The sequence below is a fragment of the Anabas testudineus genome, chromosome 7 (genome assembly GCF_900324465.2).
Source record: "Anabas testudineus chromosome 7, fAnaTes1.2, whole genome shotgun sequence".
Taxonomy (NCBI): domain Eukaryota; kingdom Metazoa; phylum Chordata; class Actinopteri; order Anabantiformes; family Anabantidae; genus Anabas; species Anabas testudineus.
Genome location: NC_046616.1, coordinates 1706811 through 1727858, shown reverse-complemented (window position 1 = coordinate 1727858; position 21048 = coordinate 1706811). Strand labels below are relative to the sequence as shown.

General features: G+C 42.0%; 1 protein-coding gene across 1 annotated transcript in view; it reads right to left on the bottom strand.

Moving 5' to 3' along the window:
• Positions 1-1398: 1398 nt before the first annotated feature.
• Positions 1399-21048, bottom strand: part of LOC113167498 (PDZ domain-containing protein 4-like) — a 36240-nt gene continuing 16590 nt past the window's right edge. Inside the window, exons 2-17 of the mRNA XM_026368163.1 lie at positions 19073-19126; positions 16380-16482; positions 15247-15487; positions 15045-15129; positions 13861-13959; positions 13497-13559; positions 11443-11544; positions 5923-6365; positions 5556-5760; positions 4889-5364; positions 3782-4189; positions 3605-3675; positions 3007-3353; positions 2656-2796; positions 2436-2548; positions 1399-2050 (exon numbers count right to left, since the gene is read on the bottom strand). Of these exons, the coding sequence (XP_026223948.1) occupies positions 1822-2050; positions 2436-2548; positions 2656-2796; positions 3007-3353; positions 3605-3675; positions 3782-4189; positions 4889-5364; positions 5556-5760; positions 5923-6365; positions 11443-11544; positions 13497-13559; positions 13861-13959; positions 15045-15129; positions 15247-15487; positions 16380-16482; positions 19073-19126 (3180 nt within the window). The 3' untranslated portion in view covers positions 1399-1821. The remainder of the gene's footprint in view (positions 2051-2435; positions 2549-2655; positions 2797-3006; positions 3354-3604; positions 3676-3781; positions 4190-4888; positions 5365-5555; positions 5761-5922; positions 6366-11442; positions 11545-13496; positions 13560-13860; positions 13960-15044; positions 15130-15246; positions 15488-16379; positions 16483-19072; positions 19127-21048) is intronic.

The following is a 21048-nucleotide window of genomic DNA, read 5'->3' as shown; positions in this document are numbered from 1 at the left end:
TTAATGGACCCAGTAAGAATGCCAGATACGGGGAGGTTAAATGAAAGATGTTTTATTGTAACAAGAGAAAAATCTGCAGCACCTGGCTGCAGATTTTAAAGCCAGGTGCTGCAGCTGCTCTCCTCCGACTGCAAAATCTGCAAAGATCTGAGATTTGAGGTTCAGGTGTTGAATGTTTTAGCCCTGACAGACGAGTGAAAACAATCAGAATAAGTAGTGAAATAAGAGACATGTGACGTATGTGGATCCATATGCACAGTTTTCAGCTGGTGCTGTGTGAGTCAGTAACAAAGAAACCGAAGCCACCTGGTGGTTAAATCGAGAATGACTTTGGAAAACAAACGTATGTCACTAATCCTCCATCTTTACTATACTCAGGTACAGTAATTCTAAATCTAATTAACCACGGATGCTTCTGTTCATACTACAGATGGAGTTACGTCCATGGACAAGTGCTTCTTCATTTGTTGTACTTTACTGAACACAAAGTGAAAAAGAGGAAGAAATATAACAGCAGGTGAAACTGTTTCACTGGTGTCACGGACGTTGAAATAAGTTGGTGTGCATTGAGCAGCTGCTTTACTTCTCTGGCACATATGAAGTTGATGCACTGGTGTTGCAGAAAGTCCAAAACACAATCATGTGGAGATGTGTCTGTAGAGAGTCTGTCAAGACCATCACAAACTGCACTGTCATAGAAAAGGATCAAATAGCAGCATTATTGGATACTGAAGGTTTCACATCTTTCTTTCAAAGGCTAAAGAGACAACAGGATTGTTTGGTTTGAAGACTTAAAGAAAGACAAATAATGACGTTTTGTATTTCATTTTACTCGTTTTAATCTAATTTGCACTTTCACATCTTTTACTACTAAAATTGTCTGCACAAGACTTTGTACACTACATCACTTTAGACTCAAAATTTACTGTATCTCCAATAATCCACACTTTCAAATACATAATTCATGCATTTCAGTACTCTTATTTTACACAGGTCCAAAATAGTCATTGTCACAACCAGTGTTCTCTGAAGCACCGGCCACAATGTGATCCAAATAAAACATAACCAACAAAATGCAATGGACTCAATATTCATAATCTAATATATAATAAGATAAAAAATATAAATAATATTAAAATAAAATAAAAGGTGGAACTTTACTTTACTTTAGTGTAATAATGGTATTTTACTGAATGTTGGTCATCATGGTAATTTTGTCAGTATGTTTCTGCACCATACATTTCTGTACATTTGTTGATAACAAAGTCGACACAAGTTTTTCTTCAGGGACTAGGTGAGAATTCATTGGCTTTTTGCGAAGTTTCTCCTCCAGCGATAAGATTCAACCCTAAATGTTCTGACAGAAAGGGAAACACATCTTTGCTTCAGCTTGTTTTATCATGATTAAGACTGTTTGCGTAGCCTGTGATCACCATCTGTACTGACTGTGGGCGCTCAGCTTGCCAGAATCTGATCGTGTCAGTTCAGCACAGACTCTTCACTCATCACACAATTTAACACAGTCTCCTGTGTTCTTAAAGCTTGAAGGGAGAGAAACATGATTCCTGCCAATTAAGTTGGTTCTGAATCCTGGAGTCTGGACCTGGATCCAATCCGATACCAGCAGGTCCATAAGAAGTCATTAGTGCCAGATTCATCCAGGATCTATTTTTTAAGTCTAACCATCTGTTTGTAGGTGTTTCTCTTTCTCTTGAAATCCTCAAATGTCTTTCTTCCTTCCAGCATTAGAAATCTGAACCTTTGCACTCTTACTTCCATGTTTCTATTGTCTATTTCCTCCCTTCTCTCTTCCTCTTCTCCTCACACCGTGGTCACAGAAAGCAGAGGATTGTATATTTTCTTTCCATCTGGTGACCTCGAGCCATGAGCCAGCAGCTCCTGGATGGTGATCCAGTTGTCAAGAATGCGGCGGTTCCTCTTCTTTGTAATCTTCTTCTGGCTTAGCAACAGGATGTTGTTGCTTGGAGAATCCTGTTGGGAAGTAGGCTGGGTGCTCTGGTCTTCAGGGCCCCCTGATAATGAAGGATCCCTAGAAATGTGAAAGAATCTGTATTTTAACTTCTACTAGAATATGTAGAGGGTTTAAACATAGTCGTACATATATTTGGGACTTTAAGGACTTAACTTACTGAAAAAATTCCATTTAACACAAGCTGTCTGCAGTCTTTTCTTAAGAAAGTACTCGTTTTTATACACTTGTTAAAGTTCGGTCCTGTTTCTTATTTTGATCCTGTCCCTTTAAGTCCTCGATGAGCTCACAGGTGATTGTAATAATGCTGAATAATGTCTGTGATGGTTCACTGTTTTTAAGGTTGGACACTAGGACAAATAGAAGCAGCAGGATTATTCCTACCAAACCTCGTCATCACCTAAATATAATACGGCAGGTACCAACCTAACTTTTGAAGCTTTACCTGTCTCCTCTGAGGTAGTCCAGGCGGCTCTGCATCATGAACTCTCTTCTTCTTCTGTACTCTCTGGCTCTCAACAGCTGCTGCTTCCTCTCCTCTTTGCTCCAGTATCGGCCCTGTAACAGATCACAGTTACCTGAGGTTTAATGGGGAGTTTGTCCCACTGGTTGAAGGGGTCTAGTCACAGTCTTTCAGTCTGTACTCAAGCCCTTCTCGACTCTACCTGCTTCATCTCACTGGCAGCATCGTCGTCAGTTGTCATGCCGCTTCGTTCCTCTTTGATCTTCATAGCTCGGGCCTTCAGGAGGCGATCCCTGACCGGCCGCTTGGCCACATATCGAGTTCCATCACTTCGGATCTTCACCTGGACACAAACAGAATAAATACGTTTCCTCTCTTGAATAATGTTGCCTTGAAACTAACTTCAACTTTTGGGTTAGTTTGACAGATTATTTGTTCCTGAAGATGAATTTAGAAGACAGCTTTCATTAACTCCATAAAGGGGGCTCTTTAAAAACTGTACTGTAGGGTTTTATATTTATTATATGATGATCTGTCATGATCACATGTTTACCTTCCACTCCATTCGTTGGGGTGAGGCAGTTGGTGATGAGTGCGTCAACCCGAGTGGTAGGGCCAGTCCTAACCGTGAGGTGCCTGTATGATGGTCCTGCAGACCACAGGGAGCACTGCTCACACTTCTGGGGCTGGCGGGGCCACTGCTGCCTGTGCCCACTCCTCTCTCCTCGTCCTCCATCCTCGTTCTGTCTCTCAGCCTGTCCAGAGGGTCCACCAGGCCCTCAGAAGGCAGAGTCATACAACTTTGGTAGCGTTCTAATGGTTTGTTATGGCTGTGGTGTCTTCTGGTGAAATAAGGAGTGGACTCCGCACTCCCACCTCCAGTCCCTTCAGTGGCGCCACCTGTCATAGTAATGAATATAGAATAAATGATGAATCTGTTATTATCTTCAACTTACTGCATCATTGGGTTAATGTGTGATCACAGATTTCGGTAAGCACACTCATATTATTTGTGACTTCCTGTCTGGCAGCGGCTCTATTGAGGAGCATTTGTGTATAATTAGCTCTGACTATGTGAGTTAATGAAAACAGAGAAGCAGACTTTTGTGACATGGTTAAAATCTTCAGAAGGAGAAGAGTGTGTTATTTACCTGCTCTGGAGCTCCGCCTTCCATCAGCCATGCCCCTTCTTGGAGATGACCCCGCTTCTCTGGTTAGAGACCTAAAGATGGCAACAAAAACAGAATAGTATCCAGTATAATATAAATATAACACAAATTGCATGTGCACCTTTACAAAGTTCGGCATTAATAACATCACAAACACACCTGAACTTGGAGGGGGTGGAGGGGGTGGAGCTTGAGCCACCTGCCCGGTTGCTGTTGGCCTTTTCGTACTTCCTGTAAGTGCCTGGGGAGAAAGAGCAGCCGAGGTTTGAGTGGCGTCTCTCCCGTTCTCGCCCATGACGCCGCGGGGTGAGGGGAGAGTTCAGTGGGGGGAGGCGACTGAGGGGGAGGAGCGGAGGTGGAGACATCAGTCGTCGTCCTCCTTCTTCCTCCTCTTCATGTAGAGGCGGGATCTGCTCCGTGCTGACCAATGGTGTGCTCCGGCAGCTCTCTCCTCCTGTGTTGTAGGCGCTGGTGGTGTCTTTGTCGTCTGACCGTTCTCGCTCTGGGAGCTCGTTGATGGCCGACAACTCGTGACGATGAGGGTCATCATTGTCGTTTTCACCAAGAACATCTTCCATTGCTTAAAGAAATTTAATTAAAATCATTAAATGATTTTTCTTTTAGATTTATTGTTGGATTCTTTTCAATTTGAAATATATATTATACAATATTTTTATTAGTTAACACACTTGGGTATCTCTACTCCCAAAGGTTTCCAATACAAATTGGAATATGAAATCTCATTAAAATGTGATAGTACAGAATTATTGCTGGTGGATATCTGGTCATATCTCTTATGGTCATATCTCTTATAATTTTAATCAAGAAATAGAAATTCTAATATACATATTTTAAACACATCAAGGTAAAAGCTGATTAAATCCTTAAGACATTGACACTGTGTAGATAATTCACAGATCCTCACTGACATGTGTGTGTACATTACATGGAGATGTCCTTTAAAAATATGATCTATTTTGATTAAAATGCATTGAGCTACATTTGTAAATAAATATAACTGCAATCTGGATGGAGCTCTTTCTAGTCGAGGATGTATTGTTGATTTTTCAGTGGCTTTATTCAACTTGAAGTGGCTTCTCTGAGATAAAAATATCTTTCTAACGAGTGCCCCTCGGTTCTTACGGTGACAGAAAGTCACAGGATGCCAAACTGCTCCCCTCAGTCAAAAGTTTGCAGGGTTTTCTCAGTTTATTAAAAATCTGTTCTTCCATGAATATTAATCAGATGTCAGACTTGGGATTTTCTTTCTCGTTGTCATGGTTACCTGCTTCATGAGAGCCCGGCCGCCCCGCTCCAGCTGCCACCGTCTCCTCCTCCATCATCCAGGCTTTCAGACACCTCTCTCTGAGCTGCTGCATCTTCTGGGCACGGAGAATGTTGCGGCACTTGAACTCCAGGTGGCGTAGCTCCTCATCGATGAGCGCCATCTCATGCTCGCTTATAGTTTCATTGCAGTTCACATCCAACACCACAGATGAAGAAGCTTCCTCTTCCTCCTCTTCTTCTTGCTTTTCCACCTCCTTTCTTTCTTCGTCTTTCTCTTGTGCCTCTGTTTCCTCATTGTCATTTTTCACTGCCTCTCTTTGCTTCTTTTCATGACGTCTCTCATACTGGCACTTTATCTCCAGCAGCTCCTGGTACCGCTGGCACTCCTCCTCTGTCAGGCCCGGCATCATCATCATCATTGTCAGAGGGGGCGGGTGGTGGTGGTGATGGTAGTGCTGCAGATCAGACGTCAGTTAGAAGTTAGAAACCGAGACACATTCATAGCCTCCGAGCTAATAGTAAAACCTTGAATCTATATTTCCTGCTCTCTGGCTCTAAGATCTTGAAAATGAACGTTTGTCTGAAATTTGATTACAATAAGTAAAATCTAGAAGATCCAAGTATTGTGATAGGCCATGTACTGCACCTTGTGGTGGGGATGGTGGTGGGGGCTGTATGCTGGTCCTCCTGTTCCACCTCCAACTGACCAGTCCAGACCGGGAAGAGAGTCGGAGCTCAGCTGCAGGTCTCGCAATAGGTGGAAAGGCGGGGTAGTGTCTCCTCGCCCATGCCCAGGGCTGGGGCTCGGCCTGGGGCTTGGGCCGAGGCCAGGGCTCGGTCTGGGACTGGGCCTGGGTACAGGGAGCAAGGAGAGGCCAGTGTGTGAGAGAAAAACTCAAGATATTAGATATCAGATGAGTTTTTGTTCTTGTTTGAATAGTTAAAGTAATTTTTAGAATATAAACATTGATGATAAAACTAAATATGGAGTTGACTCAAAGCCTCTTTCCTACCTAGGACTGGGTCCTGGTCTGAACTTCCTGGTGCTGCCAGGAGTGTTGGTGGTGTTGGTGTTACAGGCACTGGTCTGATCACCCAGCAGGTCATGCTCTGATGACTCCTCGTACCGGGTGCTGTCGTCGGTCCGGCCCACTCCACTGTCTAGTTCCTGGCTGTTGGACAGCAGCGGAGCCAGATTCAATAGAGGAGGGAGGGGAACAGGTGGGTCTCTGTCCTCCTTCTGTCCTCTCTCTCCATCCTCTCCCTCTTCATCCTCCTCCTCATCCACATCCACATTACCCCCTGCACCTTCTCCGCTCCCCTCTCCCCTGGGGCAGGCCAGGCTGCCTCCCCAGAGGAGGCGATAAGAGCAGGACGAAGATCGAGGATTTGGGTAGAAGCCTCCTCCCTCAAGAGTCAGGTCCATTTCCTCCTCTGGATCAACAGGGTTTTCATTCTGTAAAAGGGTCGAATAAATGTATGTGACATGGAAAATAAAGAATTCAGGGTCCATATTGTTGCTAGAAAAAGAACACAGAACCAATGCAGGAGGAAACAGTGCACGGCTACAGGAGATGTGGGCTGAGGGGCTTCATGTAGTCACACACGAGTGGGAGCAGAGATTTTAGATTTTAAAAGTCTAAAATCGTGTGAAAACAGTGATGCAGAAAAAGACTGCAAACTCTATTCTGTGTTTTAATAGGATTTTTTATGTGAGCAGTTCTTCCACTTTGGATTTGTTGAAATGAGAAATTCCTCCTGTATTGAATTCACAGAGCTTAATATGCTTTATAGACCCAGCAGAGTGGTTGTTTCTTCATAACGTCAGCGTGAAATGGTTTCACCAACTCGGAGGTAACGTTGTCAACACTGTGTCGCTTTCTATTACATCTGTTTACAGTGCTGGAGATTTGTGTCTGCATCAGTTTGTGTGGGTGTGTGTTGGTAACAATTCATATTAAAGTTAAACAATTGCTTTGCTGCCACATTGTTGAACACACATGCTGGAACAGCCTCTCTCACACTGGTAATATTTCCCAAAAACTAAAGTATTTTGTCCATGAATGCATCTTCTGTTGTTGTGTCTGTATCAATCAATCAATCAATCAATCAATTAATTAATAACTGTATTGGCCCAGGGGGAAAGCACAGCTGCTTCGTATGGAGATCAGACAGGCTGCTTAATGAATTATTGAATGAATTATTTTACTACTAACTTTAACCATTCAATGAACATTTCTGTTCAACACTGAGTCAAACCAACAGATCTAAGAAAATGTAAGGACGCTTCGAATGAAAGCTTTGTAAAACAATGTCATCAGAGTTGTGTCAACCTTCACGTTTGTATAGTTGGTGCTCAGGTATTTGAGTTACTCGACTGTTTTTACAGCCTGGACATTTATCACGGAGCTGACAGAACCTGCTGCATTACGTCTAAAATCAAAACACCTCCTTAGTTTTTGCTTTTATTCATCCAGCTCAGGACAATGAGACGATTCGTCAGTGTTCAGCAGGCTGACCGTCACAGCATACGATGGTTTTCAAACCTGCTGATAAGTAAGATGTACAAGAGAGGAGAGAGAACACAGGCCTGTGCTGAACCAGTACATACTGTGGTTCTACCTTATGTTTGTATTGTGTGTGTGACCTTGACAGGAAAACCAGGCCACATGGGATAAATATCAGCTTTCCTTTTCCTCTCCCCACTTATCATCCCTTCCGCATTTCATCCAGCTTCGATGTCTTTGCCTCTCTCCCCCGTCTCTCTTCACTTTAGGTTTTACAGCTGGTTGTTTTAACAGAAGGACAATTTTTGCTTTTGTCTCTTCAGATAAATTTAATTTTACATTTTAAAACTACAATTTGCAAGATCAAATATAAAATACTTATGTATATTTATATATTATTATATTTTTATTATTATTTATTAATATTTAAATAAAAAGGGTGAATCCTCTTCGCACTGTGAGCAGTATATCTCACCTCAGTCTCGGCAGCAGTGGTTTAGACAGCGTCAGACAGACATGTTGACCTATACGTCATCATAGTTTGCTCCACGGAAATGGACCTAATTCAAGCTCATGTATAAATCACTGAATGTGTGCCCCCCCCCCCCCACCCACATCATGGCTTCCACCCCATTTGCTTAGTCGATAAAACATCCATCATCTCCTGTTCTCTCCTTACAACAAGATCTGACTGGCACACTGTCAGGCTCGTCTAAATACTGACTGGCAGCTTATTTCTTTGGTTGAGTTCACACACACACACACACACAAACACACACACACACACACACACACACACACACACACACAGTGCACATTCATCTGTGAATATGTATGAGTGAGTGTGTTTTAAATGACAGGTATGAATATGTCGTCTTGCAGTTCCTACTTGGTCAGCAGATGTGGACACACACTCTGGGACATGCTGTCATACCAGAACCATTTATCATGGCTTTGTATGTGTGTATATAATAACACATGGAGAGCGCACACACACACACACACACACACACACACATACACACACACATACACGCACACACACTGTCTGTGTATGAAGTGCATGATGTGAATAAAAAAAACCTGGGAGTCAATGGAGACTGAAGCTGGTTCCAGTCAGGGCCAGTGCAGTGATTTGCATTCAGTCAGGAGACTTGCTGTGAATTTCTAATGAGTGTAATTATTTCAGTTACGATGGTTTAGTTCTTTTACTAAACGTTAACCTGACAGTCGTGTTTTGAGGATGTGGGAAGCTGCTGTGATGTGTGGGACAATAATGTTTGTAGAGATCGGTGCTTAAATATAAAGACAGAGAATGAATTTTACAATGTTGATTTAGGTTTATTCTAATTATAAATACACAGAAGTGGAATCACAGTCAAACAGCTGCTACCTATCTCCACCCAGTGAACAGAAGCTGCAGGGGTTCGTTTTTCTTTTAGCTGCATTAGGTATAAAAGGGCGGAGCCAAATGCAGGTACTGACAAACATGGCCGACAGTGCAAGAAGGAAGTGGAACGTGGTTGACTTTGCAAAAGACAGGTAAATGCTGAGACTGAATTTATAAAGTGGTTTGGTTTTGTGTGTTAAGATCGTGCAGCGCAGTGAGGCGATGGAGGATGATGAATGTTTGGTGGATCTGGCAGAATGAGGTGAATACTGCTAACATGAAGTAGAAGTTTTACTGGTTCTTTCAGTACTTGGTGGACTAGCTGGTGTTTGGCCTAGTTCATAACGTGAGTTAGCAGAGGTTTGACTGGTTTAATTAGACATTAAAGGTTTGGTGGCTGTGGCTGCATATTTACTTTACAGGATGTAATTCATCAAAGTTTTAACGAGGCTGAAAAGAAGTCATGTTTGCTACAGCTGGTTACTTTTAGTAGAACCTCCATGGTCAGATGAGGTGATTGGTTTTTGAGATGAAACATAGTTTAGTCTTAGCAGATTCAATGTACAGGCTGGTTCAAGGTGCTGAACACTCTTTGCTGGGTTGAAGGTAGAAGGAAGCTTCACATGTTGGGGAGAGGGAATGGTGCTATCTACTGTATCATCAGGGGTCCAAACATCATTAAATGTGAATATTGATTGAACTAGATCATATTTTATTGTATTTAACATCCACTGTGCTTTGTTGGTTTATGTGAACTTGTGAAGTTCATGTATTGAGCCTGAATTGGGTCTGTAGGTAAATCGAGTTGCCCCCCAGTCACAGGCTTGTGTGTTGGAGTGTGAGTATGAATGTGAGCTAAATTGTAAAGCACTTTAAATAAAAGCACTACAAATGCAGCTAATCACAAATTCTAGATAAAACTTTTACATGTTGAGTCACACTCACTCCATTTCTACCTTTTTAGTGGTGATTGAACTGTCCTCCCACCTTTTGTACACAAATTGCATCAAACTACTTCACTCATCTAAACTGAAAAATAAAAGTACAGCCGTTCCTCAGTTACACAGACTACAGTCAACATTAGACGGGAACTAAGGAAGTAATAGATAACAGAGTGAATTTGGCCAATGATTGTTCCTGGTTGCAGCGTTTAGAAAAATATTATTAGGCCAGAGGAGTCACTGGCTTCCTTCCTCTTTGGACTGTGAGTGTGCACAACTGATGTGTTTGAGACTGATAGAAACTTCTGACTCCACTACTAGAGATGTCATGAGGTCTTCAAAATCAATATTTGAAGCAAGGAAACTCATTTCCTGTCAATTCAGCTAGTAGTTTGACCAAATGCTGGTCACACACAGGCGGAGGGCTTTCACAACAGCAAAAGAAAAAGGGCAGAAGGAGACGACCACATGAGGCCTCTGCTGTAAGAAACCAGGCCTGTGACCACACTGTGAACCAAACTGTAGCTTTTCATGAAATTTACCTTTAAAGGTCAACATGAGAAACAAAAGTAGGTTTTATATGAGGAAAGGAGTTGTGTGCAATACATATAGAACTGCACATTACAGAAACCTTCCAACCTATTATTATTATTATTATTATTATTATTATTATTATTATTATTATTATTATTTATTTTTCATATTGGTGTAAGAAAGTCAAGTAGTAGTCTAGAAATGTACAGTACTATGCTGACAGTGTACAGTAGAAGCTGTAAAATGGAAAAAGTGAGGGACAGTGTAGGTGTACTGTGAGATACAAGGAGAAACTGGGTTAGTAAACTAGGCTGCAGGGAAGTGAGTGATGAAGTGGAGACACAGACCAAAAGTTATGGATGTGACGACTATTTCTGGACCAGAAATGAATAAAACTACTCTGACAGAAAAGGATTCACTGAGGGAATATTTTATCTATGTTTGAAGCTCATTGTTCTTGTTAACTTGCTAAAATATAATGATTTGCAGCTTTACTTTTTGTTGGATAATTTTGGAGTGCTAGTTGAACAAAATGTGCAATTTAAACTGTCTTTCATTAGAACGACTGGTGCATTTATCACTACATTCACTTAATGATACTAAACATACCATACTACCATGGACCATTTTGGAATGACCCACACTCCACACAGTCCCTGAACTCATCAAACACTGCTTGAATGCCTCATAGCTTAGAGCAGCCTGCTCACGCTGCAGTGGGTAGTGTTGACTATAATCAGAAACAGGCTTTTATTTATCTGCAAAAGATTAAGTACAGTGACTCTCAGCATCAACATCATAATTGTAGACTGTATGCACATAAACAAACTGCGTTCAACTTGCAACTTCATTAGAAAAGCAGCGCTGCCATACTATAGCATCATGACTATGGAGTCTAAAAACCCTCCAGACAAGAACTCTGGGTAAAGGAAACCCGTTACACAACATGATCAAATGTTAGTGTGTGCATGATGGTCCAGAAACACCAGCTACACCCTGTAGTATGTAAACCTGCAGCGGACTGTACATGTTCCTCCCATGTGAAGTAGGTATTGGGGTTAGTGGTGAGCTAACATGTTTGTTACTATGGTTACCAGCAGTCTGAATCCCATGAGCACTGATTTAGGACAGTGCTGCTATTGTGTTGTGGTGTGATGTTACCTCTGTGTCAGGCCTGGCCAGCAGCAGGGAGAAGTTGATGCTGTCCTCTCTGGTCAGAATGGCTACTGCTTCCTCCCTGTTCTGAATGTCCACTCCATTAATCTAACAGTGATGAGGAAAATAAACAAATGTTTACAGACATTAGTAGTAAATAGTAGTAAATCAAAACATAAAGAAAATGCAGTTTGCATTTTGTCAGTTAATTAGTTCATAGAGAGATCTGCAGTTTATTTATTATTATTTACAAAAGGGGAAAATGAATATAAAAGTCTGTAGGGACAGATGGAAAACTGAAATGAGGTGTGTCCCCCAGACCTGCAGGGAGACACCACATCAGTCCAAATGGCCTTCTGACTGTCTCTGTGGTGACGGCTGTCATGGGAACCACAGCTGACATCATTCATCTGCTGCTCAGTAACCATGGTGACACCAGGTGCTGCTTTTGTATTCTAATCTCATGGCAACTTTACCTTTTCCCTGACATTTAGGGTCAGAGGTTAATTACAGAAAGGTGTCAGGGAGATCAGTTTATTCACACTTGATTTTTATTATCGAGCTTTCCAGCAAAACAAAAACGCTTATTAAAGAGAATTAAAAAGGTCCTAATCAAACTCCCACTGATGCTCCTGTTACCACACTTTGATAATTTTATCTTTTTAGAAATAATAAGTTGTAAGAATATCTACAAGGTTTAGACATTTAAAGTCAGATTGTTCTGAGAAATGGTGACATGAAAGTAATCCCCTCAACTTCAACACTGCTGTAGGTCGTTTGTCCGTAGACTGTGTATATAGACAGTCTATGGTCCCATCGCTCTCATGAGACCAAAGTCACAGTTTATTGTAAGTGTAACAGATATTTTCACCTTAAACGTTCAGAAACGCCGGACAACTATGCACGGACGTGATTTGGTAAGAATTGTGCTTTAAGACCTCCAGGGTAGATTCAGACACTAAACGTGGCATGGTGGGGTCCCTGGGTACTAAAATTACTGCTTCCTTAACTTCATGTCATGCTTGACTCCAACTCTTGTCTTCTATGTGAAGCTCTTGTCCTGTTTGGGTAGAATACTGTCAAATATGAAGGTGTTTGTGATGGGATCACATGTTACGGGACTGTCTGAAGATTTTGTGTTGTTGCTGGATTTCAGTGGTTGCCTAGTGACATGCGGTAAATGGAACCATCCTTTACTGGGTTCCTTTTCAGTCCAAGTTGTGCGTCTGTCAAGATACAGAAATCTGGATGTTGGTGGGAACGGTTTTGTCGACTTTAGTGTTGAGGTGTGCTGCCAGCCTTGGTAACACATGTATTCTGTCTCTGGCTCACTTTGAGCTGACCTGGACTGTATTTCGCCTTCACTTAGTTATACTTAAGAGCAGTTGTTATCATGATGGTGACTCAGGAAAGTTACAGGTGCAGAGAGATGAAAAGCTTTCACAGGTGGACAGACGGTGAAATCAGACTGTGAAGAAAGAAAAGTCTTCATTTAGGAAAACTGACAGTTTCTCTGTGGAGGTTCACAGGGTGCGATGTCTCTCCCTCCATCCATCCCTCTCTCTGTGTCTATTTTTAGGAGAGCAGTAACTGGGCTGCTGACGGCTCTCTTTGATTGGACAAGACTGTCCTGTGGGATTCAGGTATAAATTTACATAGTTTGATTAGAATCTATTTTAACACCTGTAGAGTCAGTTCATTCGGCAAAGGCAAAGATTCAATGTGGCCGTCTGCACGAAATGCAGCTGAAGGTCAATGTTCAATATTTATGAACACACATGTTTCATTTTACCATCATTTCATCATTCTGAGGCTGAACTGTTCGAGGTCTAAAGGGAAAATCTTTGGCTCATTAAAACAGTTTAGCCTCTGAATTTTATCATCGTGATGAACAATACTAATGGCTTCAATCTCGGTTAAGCTCTAATTAAACAGAGCACTGCTAGTATTACATTAAGAAGAAAAACTAATTGAAATGCTTTGTTTAATAGGTTTCTGACATGTGGTGTCACACTGAGGACGGTCCTGTTAAGACAGGGTGGTCTGAACAGTTTGTGTACCTGTAGTATTCGGTCACCCTCTCTGATCCGTCCATTTTTGGCTGCTATGCTGTTTGGATTTACCTAAAAAGAAAAATGAAGAGAGAAATATAAAGAAAAGCACATTAAGAACTGAAAGATGAACAAACAACTTCATGAAGACATGAACGAGTAACCAGTGGAACCCGTCTGATGGATGGAAAGAGAGTGAATAACTGGTGAAAGCTATAAATGAATGGATAGAAAGATGAGTGGTGAGGTAGGAGCAGCCTCCATAAGCTCGTTAATGTGTGACGCAGACTTTTGTTTGTTCAAGCAAAACTAACAAATAGATTATTCAGTCAGAAGTTAAATTAACTAGAGTAACGCTGAAGATTGTTGTTACCTCGCCAACATAAATCCCCAGATCCTCTTCATCGTCCGTCCTGTAGCAGACTGTCAGACCCAACTTCTGCTGCTGACTGGATTTGTACAGCTCCACCTCCTGAAAGAACATCTGATTATTGATCAGGTCACATCAGAAACTGGCCCAGCGAAGGGTCTGTAGTTATCTTAGACCATCAGTTGATCACAAAAACAGTTTTGGGCAGATGAATTTGGAAAAGTTTGGACAAATGACCGTAGGAGATCAAACCATCACATCAGATGAGTTTATCTCCATCAAACGTGAAAACTTGTAGAATTGATCATGTTTCAGTAACAGCTGTTGATTTCATTCTTCTGTATTTTCCTTTTTCTTCCTCGTCCTAACTTGTTCCATTCTTCAGGTTCTTTATTTAATCAATGTTCAGCCCTCTTCACTTCACGTCCTCCACTTCAACTCAAAACACAGCGTGTGCGTTAGGATATGAGTAATGTAGATCAAATAAATCACCTGTCTAAATAGTTTATTGTCTTTGAACAGTACAAACTGTCAGGCAGTACACACAGTATCTACAGAGCATGAAATGAGCAGTTTGACTAGAACATGCACATTCAGCACTCTGAGTGCAGACAGGCATCGAGAGCTCAAGTTCAGTGCAGACATGTATGATTAAACATAGTTTTTAGACTTGATTTCCCCGTTTGAGTCAATCAAATACGAGTCACACCTGCAAAGGAAGCTTCATAATCAAAAGGGGGAAACTCCACGACCAGTTTAAACAGAGGACTGAAACCTGAGCACGTCTGCTCTGTGTCGAACACTGTGAAGCCGTCTCTTCCAGATTTAGTTCATTTGAGCTTCACTTGTGAATGAGCATAAATGTGCATCTGAATAAATGGAGGAAAACGGCGTCGAGTGAAAACACCTTGTCAATTTAATCTTTGAGCGAGTCTCCTCTCTACGAGCAACTGTGAAAAACCACAGCTGCTTTATTTTCCAGATGTATTCATCAAACTTAATGACTTGCACGTGGCTTCATACATGTAGATGTCAGAACTGTTTCTCAGGGATGGGGATTCTGTGGCAGTTGGGTGGCTGTTTAAAAAAAGCCACTCCTGCCTCACTGAATGGAGAATGAATCGACTCGACACGTTTCATTTGATGGTGATATTTAGTTTATATTCATACAGCAGCAGGATTCCTACCTCGTACTCCAGGTCGTCCTGTCTGTCCACCTCATGATTTGAGACGTCAAAGTAGTCGTTGGGGTCGTTGTACTCAAACACACAGCTGAAGGAGCGAGACACCGAAAAACCGATCACCATTCAGTCCAGAATGATTGATTTGATTTTTTTTACATTGGAGACATTTTATTATTTTATTCTAAAACAAAGAGTCAGGTCTTACAACTCATTGATCCCATACGGTCCCATGACGTCGGGGGCGGGGGGTGAAGCTGGAGGTGGGGGAGGAGAGGAGGAGCCTCCTCGGCCGTGGTGGTGGTGGTGTCCTCTGGTCCTCCCGAGCGTCATGATGGTCTGGAAGCTGATGTCCGTCTGCGTAGCGTTGTCCACACAGTCTGGGATGGCCACCATGGCAACAGAGGAGAGGGTGCTGCTGGTCCCGTTACCGCTGCACATTAACGTACCTGAGGGACGGAGGAGACGTCAGTAAACAAAAGGCAGAACTGAGCTGAGATCAAATTGGACCTGTGAAAACAAAGTGGGTCACAAGCTCAGTTTAATGTCGTATCACAGTCCCTCACTTTTCTCTGGGTCAGTGAGAGATGTTTGAATCTTTTACTGTGGTTTTGTTTCTCTTTCTCTTTTAAATACTTCATCCACCACTGAAATCCAGTTAGCTGCTTCGTTTTGTAGTCTAAACAACTTTAATTTAGTTCATTAATTACTAATAATTGTCATTTATTCTGTTGGTTTAAGACAAAACAAGGAGCTACAACTAAAACTTCAGTTGACTCAGAAGATGTTGAACTTTTCTCAGTCTGGAATAAATAAAATACTGTCACGGCCTCAGATGAAGTGAAGTCTGCAAAGAAAAAATAATTTTAGGATGTTTTGTGTTAAATTGCAGGTACAGTTGCATCAGTCCTGAAGCTGCTAAACAGCAATGTGATTGCTCACTGTAGTGAGAATAAACCAACAGGGGACTCAACAAAATCAAAGTAGATGGAAAAATCAAACTGTACTGCATCTTGTATAAACAGTATGTATTTTTTATCTTAGTGAGGGAGATGGATGACAGAAAACCAATATTAAAACAAAAGTCGGGAAACTAAGATGCTGCAGTTACATCAGAAACGATGTTCTAAGTCAAGAGATAAAACAGAATTATTTGATATTTTAGAAAAAAGGAAAACTATGATGAAATAGAGGAAGTGTATGATGAAGAGAAAAGACGAGGAAGCTGCATCGACTGAGACTGTGGGATGAAGAAAAGATTAGATGAGACAAGAATGTGGGAAAGAGGAGAGAACGCCTGTGTGACATGAAGGAACTGGAGAGGTGACGGTGTTACTTCACCTTTCCTTCTGTGACTCTTGCGGATGGAGCTGGGTTGGTGCAAAGGCTCCTGCGAGTTTTGTGCCCTGTCCAGTGGGAGCTGCGAGGGTCTTCTTCCTCTCACCTGCTGAAGATTTACAGTGTCATTATGATGCCGTGATAAATACGAAGAATTTACATCAGTAAATTAAAAAATGAGCTGAAAATCTTTCACCGTGGGATTGTGGGATGCCCTGGTACGAAGCTGTACCTCACAGTACTTTACTTGGGTGGCTGAGCTGACTGTGGTACACTCCTGCTCTGTATTACATGTATGACTGGGCCATGATGTGGCTGCAGCCTTGGGCCATGCTGTGGCTGTGATTATTTTAATGGGTGTAACACTAATTGCTTTAATGGGCCGTGTGTGCACTGAATTACAACTGAATGAAAACATGTTGCACACATTTACTCCGTGCTGTATGCACCACCTACAGTGCTGAGCAACACATTTTTATTCATCATGGTCTTGTTTTGAAGCTCAGTTTGGCACCTTTATCATGGGTGTATTCACAGAAGACATGCTCCTCTAATGTATGTTGGTGCTACATCACATCTGAAGTGCAGGGTTCAACTTTGTACAGTCGTGCTTGTTGTCCGTCTCTCCTCCTTCTCCGATGACCTCTTCACTGTAAAACCAATAACCTGCTCCCTTGTGGCCTCGGTTTATTGCCACAGAGCCAAAGGTCATTTGTCTCATTATCCCTCGTTAGCTTTCTAATATTAATTTTAATCTACATTAATTGTGTAGATGCTGTTTAGAAGCCTTTCTTTACTTGTGTATGTTTATGAATAGTATGAATGTATATCTCATTCTGTACAGAGGTAAAAACATTGGGGATTTTTGCCGGAGTAACTAAAGGCTGCACAGGATGGTGTTCATTAATTGTACACAGCACACTGGCATCGCAGGCAGCAGCACCGCTCCAGTACGCCTGGAGAAATTAACACCATAACAAAAAGGAGACAACTAATGACTTGTGTTTCCATTTTCATGCATCACATGAAAAATAATCCATGTTGAAAAATAAGGCGTCAGTAAGAAAAGAAAAGGGAAAATCGGAGTGACCAGAGGTTTTCAGCTGTGAACACCAGCTGACAAATGAGCATTGAAACCAAAAGGAAAACAGTATGTGAGGAATAAAAGAGATGATTAATAAACCAAGCCGGAAACAGGCGTCTGAGGGCTGTGATTAACAAAGAAAACAGACAAATAAGAAGCTGGAAAGAATTCAAGGTTGGAGACTTTTAATGAATAAAGATGACTACATCATTTCAAACTGGTCTCCTTCACTCTGAGATAATAAATCCTATCTCTGTCTCACTGTGTGTGAACACGTTCATTATGAACAGAAACACAACTCAAAAAAAATTAAAGGAACAGATTTCAATGGGTAAAAAATCATGCTGGACATTTGTACTGATACGGAGTGAGTGATGTTAGGAATGAAAGGATCCACCCTGTTTGATGGATATGACAATGATCAACCTGCAGAGGGCTGAATTTAAAGACACTATGAAAATTTAAAGTCGAAAAATGATGCAGCACAATAGCTCATTTTACTTAAAATGCTACTCAGTACTTTGTATGACCCCCACATGCTTGTATACAGATCTGACAATGGAGCATGTCCTGAGATGATGGATGATGCTCAGGGGTAACTCCTCCCAGATCTGGTCACTGAGCTCCCTGACAGTCTAAGATGCAACATGGCAGCATTGGATGGACCAAAACATAATGTCCCAGAGGTTTTCTACTGGATTTAGGTCAGACCAGTCTAGGGATCAGTCAATGGAATCAATTCCTTCAGGAACTGCCAGCAAACTCTCAACACATGAGGCCGGACATTGTTGTCACCAAGAGGAACTCAAGACCCACTGCACCAGTTTAGGGTCTGACAGTGGGCTCAAGTATTTCATCCTGATACCTAATGGCACTCAGGGTGCTGTTGTCTGGCCTGTGGAGGTCTGTGCGTCCCTCCCTCAATGCGCCTTCCCAGACCATCACTGACCCACCACCAAACCGGTCATGCTGAACGATGTAACAGGCAGCATAACGTTCTCCAGACCTTTCATGTCTGTCACATGTTCAGGGTGAATCTGCTCATCTGTAAAAAGCACAGCGGTCCAGTGGCCGACCTGTCAGTTCTAGTGTTCTATGGAAAATGACATGGCTCCATGGCGCCGGGCAGTGAGCACAGGTCTACAGGAGGACGTCTGGCCGTCAACCAGTTTCCACTATCACTACGGGGTTTGTATGGTTGTTCTCAACAAAGACATGAAAGATTAAAATTTTTTTTGTGTTATTATTTTAGGCACATTTTAGTTAATACACACTTGACTTGATGAAGATCAAGTGGGTTATGGTTAGATCAGCACAGATCATGTTTTATGATAAATGAATGCAGAAAACCACGAAATTCCAAAAGGTTCACATGCTTTTTTTTGCCACTGTAGATGTTGATATACGAATGAGAAGCGTGATCCTCAAACAAACACTTATCAAAAGCTTCCTCAGATAAATGGAAGATTAAAATGTGTGTAGGTGACACAGGTGGAAGTGGAACCTTATTAACCATGAGTGATAGGAGGCAGATGGACGGATGTAGGACACGAAAGCTGGTGAAGAGGCTGAGACTGTTAATGATGGACGGCAACGTCCAAGTGCGTTTTACCTTTATGTTTCCGTGTCTGTCCATCGGCCGCAGGGAGTTACTCCAGGCTTTCTGCTAATGAGGGGAGGAGGGAGACAGAGATGGATGTGTTACTGAGGTGAGGTGGAGCGAGAAAGATCAGAAGAAGATGAACTCAAGAAGGCAGAGAAGAAGAAGAAGAAGATCTATTGTGTATGGAACAAAAGAACCATGTTCTCAGACACATTACACACATTAAAGAAATCTGTGATTAAAGGCTGTGCAGGTGACTGTCACCAGCAGCGTGAGTGAAACCTTATTAAAGACCAACGGAGGGATGAACCATACATTCAGTAGTTCCTTCTTTCTTTTTCTGTTGTTGACAATGAGGCGCTTGTGGTTTGTCGACATATTTCTAGATTTAAACTAAACAAACCTTTTAAAAAATCCCACATTTAAAGATTAAACACAGCCAGTAAAGAGTAAAACCTGTTTTATCGTCTTAAACTTGTCAGCGTAGAAGACTTGGACTGATTCAAGACACCAACAAATCAGCTGCAGCTGTTTCTTTTACTTAATATAAGAAACATGGACATGACACTGGAGAGAGGATCAAAGTTTGGACTCAGACATAAACAGCTTTAACAGTGTGATACGTAACAAGCAGATTAAAAGAAGTCCACCCAGTGGTTTTCTATAACACGGTGCTGGATCGACCTCAGTCAGTAACTCATCGGTAGCTCACATGCACAGCTGCTGATGCACATTAGCCTAAGTACTGTAGCCGAAAGCAGAAGAGTGTGCGCAGACATCACTGTGAGACAATGTACATAGAAACACCTGCCTGGAAAGAAGCGTGAAGGTATTTACTTATGAGACGGTTCAGTGTAATATTAACAACACTGTGTCTCTGTTATTAGGTTTTCAAGCACGTTGGAATCATCACGTCAAGTTAACGTCCGCGGACACATAATGGCTGAAGGTGCGAGAGCCAAGTCCCACCTGCTGCTTCCAGGTGAGACACAAACACCAGCTCATGAATACAGACACACACCTCTCCCCCTCCCTGCCTTTGTTTTAGAGCTGATTGTTATGCATTACAGTCTCTGAAGGTTGTGTGTGTCCGTGTGTGTGTCCGTGTGTGTCGATGAAGCCTGAGCCACTCAATAACCACAGTCATCTATCAGGCCTGTTGTGGTCACTGAGTGTGTGTGTGTGTTTCATCTGCCATTAAGTAGGTCAGCCTAGAATTTTCACCCCGACAAAAGGCATTTCACTGGGAGACAGCAGGTGTGTGTGTGTGTGTGCGTGTGTGTGTGTGTGCTTTTGTGTTTATCAATGACTACCGAGCCGGGCTTACACTGTGTCACCCTGAGTGCAAGACAGATCTTAAAGAATAAATGATCTCAATTATTTTATTTAGCATCAGAGTCAGAACGTGAAATCCTGCAAATTGTTAAATTCCCCAACTTAGTAGAATTCAAATGGAACCAGCTCTACACGTGCTCATGTTTGTAGTCGAGCCCAGCACCAGGGTCCTAATAGTTCAAACGATTTGAAATATCTGTGAAAAAGGAGAATCATGAAAACAGTCATCTACAAACATGAACTGATGATGCTTTCAAATCCCCAGAACCAGCAACACAACACTTCCTGTCATAGATCAAACGGCTGCAGAGGAACGATTATTAAAAGGTCGAACTTTCTGTTGAATTATAAGAATTTATAATGTTCTGTGTTTGCGACATGCTCAGTCCTCCTCACGCTGTCTACATAACGGGCTGTAACATTTGGGCTTTTATTTTGTTTTCAGCTTGATCTCACTTTTAACAAATGATAATAAGCGTGATGTTTGTCGTTGTGTTTGTTTGTGTCAAATGTGAATATTCACCAGCATCATGGTGATTTTTATTTTTTCCAGACTCCCTGCAGCGCTCCTGCTCATTATACTGGTGTGTATGTGTGGTTACAGGAACGGTAACAATACACGTCCCGAATGGGCTCCGCCACATTAGCCC